This window comes from Notothenia rossii (assembly GCF_949606895.1).
Source record: "Notothenia rossii genome assembly, chromosome: 2".
Classification (NCBI taxonomy): domain Eukaryota; kingdom Metazoa; phylum Chordata; class Actinopteri; order Perciformes; family Nototheniidae; genus Notothenia; species Notothenia rossii.
In genome coordinates this window covers 48,783,183-48,797,942 of record NC_136904.1, presented here as the reverse complement: position 1 = coordinate 48,797,942, position 14,760 = coordinate 48,783,183, and the positions used below count along the sequence as shown (strand labels likewise).

Sequence of the window (14,760 nt, the reverse complement as noted above, 5' to 3'; positions counted from 1 at the left end):
CATGTATTCATTTAATATATATATATATATATATATATATATATATATAACACACACTTATATGTACTACTACTCACACATGTATTTATTCATTTATACACACAGATGTATTCATTCATGTATACACACACTCACATATATAGACTTATATTAATTCATTTGACACACACATAAATATATATATATATATATAAACAAAACAACACAATATAATAAAAACAGTTGCAATAATAACATAATATGGTTTGATCAATTCTACCCTTTTGTTTTTGCTCCCATATTTCACTTAAAATGTGTTTTTCAAAATCAATATTGGTGGGGGCTCTTTTGCAAAGATAATCAATAACACCACCTGACAGTTGTTTCATTTTTACATGGCAAAATCTTAATATGTTATTCATGTCAAATGTTATATGTTGTAATATATAACAAAATATACATTTATAACATATTATAAATGTCTACCTTTAAATAAATGTTATATGTTTTATTATACAACAAAATAGACATGTATAACATATTATAAATGTCTACCTTTAAATAAATGTTATATGTTGTATTATACAACAAAATAAAGTAAAAGTAAATAAAGTATTAATAATATTATATTATATATATTAATAAAATATGAATTAATATGTTACATGACAAACAAAAAAACGAAACATTATATATAGGCTATATAGATATAGATAGATAGACGCGCCCCAGACCCCCAGGGGGCAGCACTGCTCTGGGGAAGGGCCGGCTGCTGCTGCTGGAAACACCCGGAAACAGCCCGTACAGACGAAGTGGTTAGCAGCGTTAGCAGCTAGCAACTTACCGTGTTCACCTGTGTGTTAAAGCATCTGACACAGAGCTGTCAGCTGTTTGTGTCAACGTTTCTACACCGGAAGCGAGTAAGATCATTGGAGATGGCTGGCGGCTCCAGAAGTGAAGATTTATTTGATAACATTCTGTTGGCGGATGAAAGGTGAGCTTTCTCCCAGTTGTGCTGTTTTGTTTAGCTGGGCACGTGCCTGACGTCAGCTGATTTTCTATAACGTGAGTGCTTTACAACACAATGGAATATCAGCCATTCACACACATAGAGACAGCGCACAGAGCTAATAGAAATAAGAGGTGTGTAGGCTGCACTTTGGGATAAATAGTACCTTTTAAAAAAACACGGCTAAGGTCTGGAGCGTGATACATAAATGATTCAACCCTTACAAAAGTGTCAGTTTAATACTAACACTTAACACTTATTAAATATTTCTGAAATGTTATTCAATCAAACTGCTTTAGTAAGTTATAATTTTTTTTGCAGTCTTGTGGAACCATTGGGAGTTCTTCCTTCATTCGAAATACAAATGTATCTTCAGAATTTTTTTTCACTGTAAATTAGATTCTCTTCATACACTCACCAACCACTTTATTAGGTTCACCTTGCTAGTAATGGGTCAGACCCCTTTTGCCTTCAGAATAACTGCCTTAATTATTCGTGGCATAAACTCAACAAGGTGCTGGAACATTCCTCAGAGATTCTGGTTCATATTGACATGAAGGCATCACTCAGTTGCTGCAGATTTGTCGTCTGCACATCCATGATGTGGATCTCTGGTTCCACCACATCCCAAAGGTGCTCTATAGGATTGAGATCTGGGGACTTGAGGCCATTTGAGTTCAGGGAACTCATCGTCATATTAAATAAACCAGTTGGAGATGATTTGAGCTTTGAGACACAGCGTGTTATCCTGCAGGAAGTAGCCATCAGAAGATGGGTCCACTGTGGTCATAAAGGGATGGACATGGTCAGCAACAAATCTCAGGTAGGCTGTGGCGTTAAGACAAAGATCAATTGGTGCTAAGGAGCCCAAAGTAAGCCAAGAAACTATCCCCCAAACTATTAACCCCCACCAGCCTGAACCGTTGATACAAGGCATGTTTTTACGCCAAATTCCCACCGTCCGAATGTCGCAGCAGAAATGGAGACTCATCAGACCAGGCAAAAATCTTCTAACCTTTTTTTGTTCAGTTTTGGTGAGCCCGTGCAAATAGTAGCCTCAGTTGTAGCCCATCTGCTTCAAGGTTCCACGTGTTGTGGTTCAGAGGTGGTCTTCTGCATACCTTGGCTGTAAACAGTGGTTATTTGAGTAACTGTTGCCTTTCTATCACCTTGAACCAGTCTGGCATTCCTCCTCTGACCTCTGGCACCAACAAGGCATTTTCTCCCAGAGAAACTTGGTGATTACCCTAATTGGACCATTCTCTGCAGTGCATGACATTAAGGATTTTGGGAGATGGCCCTGTGGGCCATCTAAGCTAATTTACTGAGCCCAATAGAGATTGCCCTGAAAAATGCGCGCGGACGAAACTACACACGAAGGGTTTTGGGGGCCTCCCCCAAGAACATTTAGATTTTTGCAGGTCTTAGATGCTGTCTGGTGCATTCTATACACTGAATTATAAGATGAACCACCACAATATTATATTGTACAATTTCAATGTTATTCTTCATTTCACTTGTTTGTTTGTTTGTTCTGGTTTGTGTTTGCTCTCTTGCATGTCCTGCATAGCTATAAGAAATACTTAAGATGTTGGTCAAGACACTTTCCATCTGATGAAGGCAAATGCCTTCCCAGATGTAAAAAAGTAGAAAACATTACATTCAGTTGTAACTGCCAAAACAAACATTATTTACACTATTATGGCCCCTGTTCAAAATGTTTGTAATCTTATCTACTGTAAGTTGGTCGAACGAATGCCTCCTCATCCGGAAGCTGACCGAGCAGACCCGAGCAGCAGTCGAGAGGAGCCGAGCGCATCCGCGAAGCACACAAAATGGCGACGTCAGAGTTCCCGTTAGCCGGCAAATCTAAATCTCTTCGGTCAAAATAATTTCCCTTTAGCGCAATACCGCTTCAGTTGCGCCACTTATGTGACAGACAAGAAGAGTATGCGACAGACAAGAATAGTCCATTCTAATTTCTAACACTTATTGTGGAGAAAGAGATGTGCTGTATGGGTTGATTGTGCGTTGATCTGTTGGTAATGCCTCGGGGTTCCGGTGGGCATGTAAACAAATGCATAATGCTGCGCTATACTTTGTGGCCTCACCCAGTTGCATAGCGACGCTTATTGTTTAGATGTCTTTTAATAAGCAGGTAGTCATATCATTAGCTAGAACTAGCTGGATCTGATCGATATGGACATAAACGCGAGTGAAGTCTAATCTGACGGGAGAGAGAGAGTCAGCTGCTGCTGACGAGTCGACACGCAGCTCTGCATGATCACATGCAGCGGTGAGTGGACAAAACACACACTTCAGGTTAGAATATCACACGTAGCTATTTTAAATACCTCTCAAACTACCGTAACTAGTTATAGATATGTTTAGTTTCACTGTCGGGTCACTCATTACTGGATCCGCAAGCTGCATGACACTGGCATAATAGATTGCCCGTTCGGGCAACCAGCAGGTGAGGCTTCATTGCCCGAGCTAAATACTAGATGGCCCCGGGCCATCGGGCAGTCCTTAATGTCGAGCCCTGCTCTGTAAACCCTAAAGGATTTTTGTGTGCAAATCCCAGTAGATCAGCAGTTTCTGAAATACTCAGACCATGCCCAGTCAAAGTCACTAATATCTCCTTTCTTATCCGTTCTGATGCTCAGTTTGAACTTCACCAGGTCGTCTTGACGAGTTGCGGCCATCTGATTGGCGGATTAGATTTGTGCGTTAACCAGCAGTTGAACAGGTGTACCTAATAAAGTGGCCAGTGAGTGTAGGTCATAACTGGAAAGTTAGATATAATCTTACACTGGATGCTGTATAGCTTCTTGTTTAACAAACTATGTAACACAAAACAATATTTACATCTTTCTACTTTTTTAAGTATGTTGTTTTAAAAAGCAATAATTTTAAGCTACTATTTACTGCTAATATTTGTGTATTTCTACATACGACATTTTTGTATTTATTTACTAGGTTTATGATAATTATGTATTTTAACAGTTTCCTACAGAATGATTTTTTAAACTTTTTCTTTACATACTAAATGCCTTAAAAGTAAATAAAATATACATATATATGTATATATATATATCTTACATGGGAACAATGTGCCTGTGTCCAAAAAGGGGTATTGATGCTAATGAATAGTAACTAGTTACATATTTGAGTTCAAGTAGCCTTACTGTGTGTGTGTGTGTGTGTGTGTGTGTGTGTGTGTGTGTGTGTGTGTGTGTGTGTGTGTGTGTGTGTGTGTGTGTGTGTGTGTGTGTGTGTGTGTGTGTGTGTGTGTGTGTGTGTGTGTGTGTGTGTGTGTGTGTGTGTGTGTGTGTGTGTGTGTGTGTGTGTGTGTGTGTGTGTGTGTGTGTGTGTGTGTGTGTGTGTGTGTGTGTGTGTGTGTGTGTGTGTGTGTGTGTGTGTGTGTGTGTGTGTGTGTGTGTGTGTGTGTGTGTGAGGTTCCGAGGGGAGGGTTTCCAGGAGGGCTTTGAGAGAGGGAGCCGCCGAGGGCTGCAGGACGGCCGCAGACACGGGGCCTCTCATGGGGCCAAACTGTCCACTGAGGTGAGTCAGCACACATTACATCAGCCATTGATCCACCACACTGTAGAAACACTCACATGACTGACACCATTTAGCTGACATCCCCTTGTTTGATGAGTCAGAACTTTAACAAGAACTGTTCACTAGAACTGTCCCATGAGTGGTGCAGTGATGACATACAGGACTGTCTCAGAAAATTAGAATATTGTGATAAAGTTCTTTATTTTCTGTAATGCAATTTAAAAAAAAAAAAAAAAAAAAAAATGTCATACATTCTGGATTCATTACAAATCAACTGAAATATTGCAAGCCTTTTATTATTTTAATATTGCTGATTATGGCATACAGCTTAAGAAAACTCAAAAATCCTATCTCAAAAAATTAGAATAGTTCCTCAGACCAAGTAAAAAAAAAGATTTATAACAGCAAAACACAATCAAACATTTGAAAATGTCCATTAATGCACTCAGTACTTGGTTGGGAATCCTTTTGCACGGATTACTGCATCAATGCGGCGTGGCATGGAGGCAATCAGCCTGTGGCATTGCTGAGGTGTTATGGATGCCCAGGATGCTTCAATAGCGGCCTTTAGCTCATTAGCATTGTTGGGTCTGGTGTCTTTCAGCTTCTTCTTCACAATACCCCACATATTCTCTATGGGGTTCAGGTCAGGGGAATTTGCAGGCCAATCGAGGACAGTAATGCCATGGTCAGTACACCAGTTACTGGTGGTTTTGGCACTGTGGGCAGGTGCCAGATCATGCTGGAAAATGAATTCCTCATCTCCATAGAGCTTTTCAGCAGACGGAAGCATGTAGTGCTCTAAAATCTCTTGGTACACAGCTGCATTTACTCTGGGCTTGATGAAACACAGTGGACCAACACCAGCAGCTGACATGGCTCCCCAAACCATCGCTGACTGTGGGAACTTCACACTGGATTTCAAGCAACTTGGATTTTGCTCCTCTCCAGCCTTTCTCCAGACTCTGGCGCCTTGACTTCCAAATGAAATACAAAACTTGCTTTCGTCTGAAAAGAGGACTTTGGACCACTGTGCAACTGTCCAGTGCTTCTTTTCCTTAGCCCAAGTCAGACGCCTCTTCCGTTGTCTTGAGTTCAGGAGTGGCTTGACCATGGGAATACGGCTATTGTAGCCCATTTCCCGGACACGTCTGTGAACAGTGACTTTTGATACCTGGACTCCAGCTTCAGTCCACTGTCTTTGAAGCTCCCCCAAATTCTGGAAGCGACTCTTCTTCACAATGCTGTTAAGGCTGCGGTCATCTCTCTTGGTTGTGCAGCGTTTCCTGCCACATTTCCCCCTTCCAACAGACTTTTTGTGGATGTGCTTTGAAACTGCACTCTGTGAACAGCTTGCTCTTTGAGAAATTTCTTTTTGTGTCTTACCCTCCTGATGGAGGGTGTCAATGACGGTCCTCTGGACAGCAGTCAGATCAGCAGTCTTCCCCATACTTGTGATTTAGTTTACTGAACCAAGCTGAGGGTTTTTCAAGGCTCAGGAAACCCTTGCAGGTGTTTCGAGTTAATTATACGATTCAAGTGATTCGTTGAACACCCTACTAGTATACTTTTTCATGATATTCTAATATTTAGAGATAGGATATTTGAGTTTTCTTAAGCTGTATGCCATAATCAGCAATATTAAAATAATAAAAGGCTTGCAATATTTCAGTTGATTTGTAATGAATCCAGAATGTATGACATTTTTGTTTTTTTAATTGCATTACAGAAAATAAAGAACTTTATCACAATATTCTAATTTTCTGAGACAGTCCTGTATGTTCGTAGGCCAACACAGAAGTTAGCATCACAAGGTCTCCCTCACTGGCTCAGCCCTTCTTATTGAAACTTGTTTTGTTAGCTACTGTATCAAAATATATGACCACTATGTATACTGGTCTGTAAGTGTGGGTTGTTTTTAACTTGGAGCTTTGATGTGTCTATGGTACGATATGTTGGTTAGTGGATGATATTTGTGGGTGATGTTGTCTCTTTGTCTCTTTTATATGTAATTTAAATCCGGACATGAAAAATGGGATTAATTGGATAATCACTGCTCTCACATACTGTGAGAATATCCACTGTTAGTGATTCTCTCAAATATGAAATGTTACAGTCTAACAAGACTAGATTATTGCAGAAAATATGTCAAACAAACGTTTATGATACTTACAGGTTTTGTTCAGCAGGATAATCTCCACACATGAACACCACTTTGTGATTTTTTAAGTAAAAATCTAATGTTAGGCTTCAAAGGAACTGCAGCACGGTCACATGACTTCACGTCTCCATCGCTAAGCTAAAGGGGGCTAATGTTGGGCGTGGTGACGTTTAGTTTTCTCATTTAGACACTGATTAGAACCACTGTTTTTAAATTCACCAGTGGGGTGATGTATTTTATGTTGTAAAACGAAACGTGAAAACATAATCAGCTTGTGTTAACCACAGACCTTATTTCAGGATAACCAAAAACACATTCAGAAAACTACTGACTCTCAGACGAGGAATCAGGAGGTGGTAAAATGCTGACTCATTCCCGGGTTTTAGGACTCAATCTTGCACTACTCTACAGTGTGAGAAAAAGTTTTTAGAGAGTACTTGTCCATGGACAAGTGAGTTAGGCAATTTACTTGTCCGAATACATTTTTCACTTGTCCAGAATGGACACAAATTGGGGCCACTGGAATCTTCTTCTTCGCCATCGTATTTTACATTTTCCCACGGTTTTTACGACACCGCTAACGTAAGTGAGCGGTAAGATTTTACTGCATCACACATAGGGTTGGGTATCGTTTGGATTTTAACGATTCCGGTTCTGCTTTTCGATTCTAGTCATTTTCGGTTATCGATTCCAGTTCTTTGAGAGGGTAAAAATAAGTCCCATGACAAACTGGGAGAAAAATATATTTATGAAAACATTAAGTCAAATCTGTATTCCTATTTACGAATCACTTCATACTGTTTAATTTCTTACGGTTTCTGATTATATAAAAATAATCTTTGCATTGTTTAGTTAGTTCTAAGTGGTGCAGTTTGAGAATGTACAATTGGCCCAGTCTCCTCTGATGTTACACTGCAACCTGCCTGTGAGACAGAGTCCAACCACACAGTCTGTGTGTCCAACACATGTCCTGCAACACACATGCTGTAACCTTCCTGTGAGACAGAGTCCAACCACACATGTCCAACACATAGGCCTAATAATAATAATAATAATAATAATACATTATATTTATAGCCTATAGGCCTAGCGCTTTTCTACAACTCAAAGATGCTTGCATGCTTACACATATCCTGCAATACACATGCTGCAGCTGCCCAGCTGCTCACTGTTTGTAAAAGTAAATAAATAGTATTTTCATTTCATTAATGTACTTTCTATACCCTGCTTCATAAACAATACTGACATCCCTGTGCTCCTCCGAGTCTGGGGGTCCGGGGAAGTGAGTACAGCGCGAGGACACAGGGAGGCTGCTTCACTTCATAAAGGAAATGAGGGTCAATATTAAAAACACAGAAGCTAAAACGCTTAATAACCATCATTATGTGTTAGAGAAAGAACATAAGAAAGTTTGAAAAAGATGAGGCTGTTAAACGGGCAGCGGATCTGCTGTGTGTAGAAAGAGAGAGAGAGAGAGAGAGAGACGCTGAGCTGCACCGTGCAGCGATCAGCTGATACGGAGCATAGAGAGAGAGAGCTGCGGTCCGCGGGGCTCGGCCTCGCCTCCTGTCCTCACAACTCTTATCAATCCCGGGACCGGACAATTGTTATTTGTTCCTACTCGGAACCAAGTTTTGCTTCCCAACTCTGCCACTGTGCTACACTTCCCGCCCCTCCCCGCCCCGCCTAACTGTTCAGAAAGCGGCGAGATGCATTTCCTTAGGAATCGACAAGCAGAACCGAAACTAACATTTCTAAACGAACAATGGCGGACACGTACAATTTGTGAATGAGTTCTGCCTTTTGTAAACTGAATTTATCAATAATTTGTCAATAAATCAGGGCGAAAAACGTCACTTGTCCGCCGGACAAGTCAATTGAAAGATCTACTTGTCCAATATTGTAAATAACATGTCCCGGACGGTGGGACGTGTACTTTTTCGCACACTGCTCTAATAAATCAACCCATGGTCAGTTAGTTCCGGATTCAGAATACGTTGAGATGTGTTGCTCCTGCTTGTTTACAGCCTCTTCTCCTTTAATCTACAGATTTCCTTTTATTATGGGTTTGCCGTAACATGGAAATGTCTCCTGCAACATAATACCGATGTCAAATCCAGGTATGGCCTTCTAAAACAAGATCATTATCTTCCTCTTATTTCAGCATATTTCACTTATACTAAACATATTTGAACCTACACACTTGATGCAAATGTCTTTAGTCCAGTGGTTCTCAAACTTTTTCTGTCAGGCCCCCCCTTTGGAGAAAAAAAACAGTCGGTCCCCCCTAACACAAATAGTAAGGCTCAGTGGCGGCGCCAGAGATTTCTTTTGGGGGTGCTGTGGGGTAGCTTGACGTTTCATAGAGGGTGCTCAAACATTTAGGGTTTCCCATTAATGTACCGGTCGCTACAGTGGAATTTTCTACTGCAACATTCTCCACGCAAATACACAACGTACCCGCGACTGTTACAGTGGAGGCTCGATAATCAGCTCAGTGCTTGAATTGGAATAAAAAAGGTGCCAGTACTCTAAACCAGTACTCTAAATCAGTAACTGTTTCAAGTCAATTTATTTATACAACCCAAAAACAAGTATTTGGCTCAGTCATAGTATATCCTATAATGCTGGTGGGTTTGTCTCTTTACTGTATATTTTAGAAAGGCTCACTGTACTTAAACAAAATGACTCAGGGTGCATCTGAGATTAGAGGGGGTGCAGTGGTAAAGTGCTATTTTTATAAGTGGGGAGTGGCCTGACACCCTAGGGGGGTCCTCACCTCCTCTAGGGGGGTCCGGGGGCATGCTCCCCCGGGATTTATTTTTATTTTTAAACATTGAAGTTAGATGCACTTTGAGAGCAAAATGAAGAGATATATGGATACCTCTCAACATCCATAATGAAACAACTGTAAACAGATTTCCTTTTTTTTTATGGATATAAAAGAAAGTGAAGCCTGACTCCTACTGGCGGCTGGTTAAATGACTCCTCGTCCCTGAGTACACTCACCATCTTTCAGCAGGAAAGGAAAGAGGGAATCCTTGTCCGGTGACAACCGCTGTCTTTTTGCACTTTTATTAAACCACTCTAACATTTTCGAAATGCTAACGTTATGTGATGTCTTTTCTGCTCTAGTCTATCGCTGCGGCGCGTCATAGGTACGCTGGGCATATTTGTTTTCATGCCAGGGCCGGACTGGGACAATAAGTCAGGCCGGGAATTATACACCCAGCCAGGCCACTACCAGTTTTTTGTGCCATTTTTCTGGATTTATTTGTCAATATTTACAGCGTTGCTGCCCATAGTGATAGCCCTCTAGTTTAAATCTACTACCCAAAAATAAACATATGGAGATGGGTTACTATTACCGGCTGAGTACCGGCATTTTACTCAGTAAGAAGTGCCGGTACCACATGGGTAAAAATCAGAAGTGCCGGTACTGCGTACCGGTGAGTACCGGCCCAATTCAAGCACTGCTCACGCATATAGGTGTAAGCAGGGGTAAAGTGCTATTTTTATAGGTGGTGTGTGGACCTCACATAGGGGGGTCCGGGGGGATGTTCCCCCGGGAAGATTTATTTTTAAATATTGAAGTTAAAAGCATCAATCTGGTGCACTTTGAGAGCAAAATGAAGAGATCTATGGATACCTCTCTCAACACCTATATGAAACAGAACTGTAAACAGATTTACTTTTTTCTTTATTGATATTTTACAAATCACCCTTTTAAACTTTATTCTTGTTTTACTGTCATATAGTATTTCATATCTGTTTTTCATTTATTCTCTTATTTTTTTATAACTATAATGATCATATAAACGTGTGCCTCGGAAATAATTGTTTACATAAATGGTGACCAAAACGTTTGAGACCCACTGAGATAACACTCAGAGTCCGTTAGCGTAGCTCGCTAGCACCAGAAGCTAACAACAACGATCTCCGGTACCGGTGCTCTCTCTCTCTCTCTCGCTCGCGCACACAAAATGGCTCGTTACACACACACACACACACACACACACACACACACACACACACACACACACACACACACACACACACACACACACACACACACACACACACACACACACACACACACACACACACACACACACACACACACACACACACACACACACACACACACACACACACACGCAGACACAGAGAGAGCCCCGAGCTTTAATGAAACACAGAGACCCAGACGTAATAGTACTGTACTGCATCATATTATTTTCGAATCAATAATTTTTCAAATTAAGATTTTCTTTTTTTTTTTATCTTTTTTTTTTTTCATAACCATTTATCCTCCTGGTCTCTCGCGCCCCCCCCCTGGCATGCCTCTGCACTCCCCACTTTGACAACCGCTGCTTTAGTCCAACCCCTGCTCTGTTTCAGTTTAGAATGATAAAAGCAGTAGGTAAAAACCTGATCTTTATCAGAGCTCTTTTCCTGAAAATGGCTTAATGTATCCAGACTAACATGCTACTATCATGCTAATATTATCTAGTTCATTTATTGTCCAGCTCAGTGGCTGTTGGCACACAGATAAGACTGGATTTGTCAACAGTTTTTTTAGATTATCCTGCTGAACAAAATTGTGTAAGTATCATAAAAAGCCACAGACCTCATTTTCCAAAAAGAAAAACCATTGTTTTATTGAGGGAGCCCGTGCTATGCTAACTTTTGGGTTGGACTACAAAGATACATCATCACTGCACCTCTCTTTTAAATTTGTATTACGATAAAATGGGGATTTTAATTGTTATGTTTTTTAATCAAAACTGCGGCTTTACTGATTGGCAGAGAAAAAAACAGAAAGGCGACATTTGTGGTTTAAATGCTAAATGAATACTGGTGAATGTAGTAATACAGCCAATCATGAACCTGCGAGGCAAGTGAAATTCATAAATCGTTCAGATGACAAAATACCCTGCCTCATGTTTTATTTTATACATCTACATTTTTCATTGAGGTCATTTTTTCTGAGGGTTGATCCCTTTATTAATGGTACTTATTTTTTTGTATTGTTTATTGTGTGTGTGTGTGTGTGTGTGTGTGTGTGTGTGTGTGTGTGTGTGTGTGTGTGTGTGTGTGTGTGTGTGTGTGTGTGTGTGTGTGTGTGTGTGTGTGTGTGTGTGTGTGTGTGTGTGTGTGTGTGTGTGTGTGTGTGTGTGTGTGTGTGTGTGTGTGTGTGTGTGTGTGTGTGTGTGTGTGTGTGTGTGTGTGTTCAGAAAGCGTGTGAAGGCGCTGGAGGCTCTGCTGGGTTTGATCCAGAACTCTCCTCATGATGATCCTCACTCTGCAAAGCTCCAGGAGAACATGGAGAAAGTCCGTGCCAAGTTCAGACAGGTACACTCCATGTGATAGAGAACAATAATAATAGCAGAATACACAAACAGCAGCTAACAGTTTGCATTACAGACCGCCGCTCTTCTTTAGCGGACAATAAATCATTTCTTGTCTGCCCTTCTGATGGTCTTAATATGACACAGATTTGGATCAATTGACGAAGACATGGGAGCTAGGTATACCGAAAAAAAACTTGTTCAATATCATACTCAGAACTTTTTTATTTCATGTCCTTTTTTCAATCGGGATGGGTATTTAGAACTGGTACTAATTTGGTACCGGTACCTCTTTGGTCAGTACTGATGTGATCCTAAGTAAAAAAATGTAACTTTAAGTTGTTTACATCTGTATGAAAGTATATAAGGCCATCTTATTTTGAGCAGTTTGAGTAAATGTTTGCACAACACTAATTGTACACCGTGTGTTTCATAATGGACACAAACTCCACACAACTTCATGTCCGAGGGTTTAATCACTTCCGGTTGGAGGGCCAACGCGGTGTGTCCCCGTCTAACTGTTTTCCAATATTTCCAACATTTTCTGATAAACTGCACAACAACATAGACATTTAATATCGACATACAGATGTTAACAACTTCATGGTTACCTAATGTTTTTTTAACTTGTTTAGTCCAGAAAAGGTAAATGTTTGCATTTTATTATCAAGCCTAGTATATTTACAGGGACTGTTGCAAAAACCAAACGGCTTATAAACATCATATTTTAAAACGAAAGGGGTTTACAAAAAATAGACGCCACTAAAGATTTTTTGAGTTTTATTTTTGTTATTATTTTAATGCTGATTTGAAACCGTTGTTACGAAACATTACCGAGTTTCCTGTTTCTGCCAGAGAGAGGGAAGTTCGTCCCAAAGCTTGCCGCTGTATTTACACCCCCCACCTGAAAGGAGGGAGCGTCATTTAGCTGTGAGTGTGGGGGGCTGGATTGGAGGTTCTCAGTATGTCTCACAGCTGACTCTGTGTCCAGGTCTGCTCTATGCTGAGTGTCCCGACTGACTTCAACGATTACATCAAAACTTCTGAAGGGACTACTTTCTGATCCTCCAGACGGGGAGGTGCCGAGCCACCTCTGGTCCTGGCAGAGTGGGGGGGGGAGAGGGGGGGGAAAGACTGCTGTGGGTCTGCAGTGACTGCTGTGAGTCTGCAGTGGATTCTGCGGGCTCTCTGTGAAGCAGCCATCTTTGAGAGGAGTGTGTGCCTCCCGTTTTGATGAGAAGCTGTGTGACGTGTAGGACAGTCCTCAGGAAGGCGAGGGGGGCGCTGCTGGGACTGCTTCCTGTTGAGCTTGCAGAGTAATAAACCAGAAAACGGACAAAGAACGTGTTTCTCTGGACTTTGGTAAATGAGTGGATTTATGCAGTGATGAGCAACTAAAATGAAACGGCAACAAAAGTCACCAAAATAAAATCTTGGAACAATCTGCTCGTGGGTGTCTGAGGTGTCTTTGTCTGTTAAAGCAACTCATTTAGCAGAGTTGGAGAGTATTAAGTACATTTGCTCAAGTCTTATTCACTTCCTGCTTTCACACAACATATTTGAGGAGCTTTGAAATATGATGTTTGCTAAAAGATGTAACATGCAACAGAGTACACTTAGTGTCCCATTGATCAGGTATACCTATCTAAAGGTACACTCTATGAAGGTTCCTGTGCAAAGCGTTTCAAAGAGGAGTTGATTTAACGGCAGGACCGTGTTGAGGCTGGGGTTACTGATTCTGTTGAACTGTGTTATGTTCAATACAAACAGCACCAACTCAAACGTAGAGTTCACAGGAAATGTATTTATCAAATTACATTTAGCACATTTTGAATTTGAATGTAATGTTGTATTATTCACAGCTGGTACATGACAACACTAACATGGACAGCTCTGTTGTGATGTATTACAGCGAAGGAGGACAGACAAGAACATTTTGGTCCGATTTAAAGGAACCTATTTACAGAACAGCTTCTCCCACCTTTCTAAGTTTCTTTATAAAATGTTGGAAAAACACCTCAAAGACAATTGATTTGCTTAAGTAACAGCTTTTCCCTTTGTATTTGATATCTGAGTCATATTACCTCATTTTTTTTTTTGCATCACTCAAAGTGTTATTTAATATTACTATTGCTTAGTCAATAGTCAATGCAGTTTTGTATCTCCCTTACAACCACAAGCACATGCTCATACACCACACACACATATTCGTACACTTTTCACAATCACATTTCCTTTCATTTTTTTACATGTCATTATTTTATTATTGTTTTTTTTAATTGTATGTTCTCATGGTATGCCATCAATATTAAATTCATATAATTTTTTGCAGGGAGTACAGAACACTAACACGAGGGATTACACAGAAATCAGTGCAGCTACATCCAGTTTGATAATACAGCACACACAAGTATTTGTTTTCACAAAGTTTGCTGCTTCAGTGTTTTCAGATCTTTTTGTCAGATGTTACTTACAAGTTAATTACAAGTTAAGTTAATTACAAGTTAATTACAAGTATTTCACATGTGTCAAAGGGTTTTATTGACAATAACATTAAGTTTATGCAAAGAGTCAATATTTTCAGGGTTGACCCTTTTTCTTTTTCAAGACCACTGCACTTGAGGATTGACAACAAGTTCTCAATGAGATTAAAGTCTCGGGAGTTTCCTGGCCATGGACCCTAAACATTTCTATGTTTT

At 40.3% G+C, this 14,760-nt stretch overlaps 1 protein-coding gene across 1 annotated transcript; it reads left to right on the top strand.

The window, feature by feature from the left end:
- The first annotated feature begins 714 nt into the window (after positions 1–714).
- Positions 715–13,507, top strand: lto1 (LTO1 maturation factor of ABCE1). The gene is made up of 5 exons (XM_079666919.1): positions 715–973; positions 4,447–4,552; positions 8,763–8,833; positions 11,948–12,065; positions 13,053–13,507. The coding sequence occupies exons 1-5, from the start codon at positions 915–917 to the stop codon at positions 13,122–13,124; spliced, it is 426 nt and encodes a 141-aa protein (XP_079523045.1). The 5' UTR covers positions 715–914; the 3' UTR covers positions 13,125–13,507.
- Positions 13,508–14,760: the final 1,253 nt, after the last annotated feature.

What these genes read in the sequence shown, in the direction of transcription:
- lto1 (XM_079666919.1), top strand. Translation starts at nt 915, where the DNA reads ATGGCTGGCGGCTCCAGAAGTGAAGATTTATTTGATAACATTCTGTTG. An exon ending in ATTCTGTTGGCGGATGAAAG is followed by an intron (nt 974 to 4,446) that starts GTGAGCTTTCTC and finishes TGTGTGTGTGAG; the next exon opens with GTTCCGAGGGGAGGGTTTCC. An exon ending in AATACCGATGTCAAATCCAG is followed by an intron (nt 8,834 to 11,947) that starts GTATGGCCTTCT and finishes GTGTGTGTTCAG; the next exon opens with AAAGCGTGTGAAGGCGCTGG.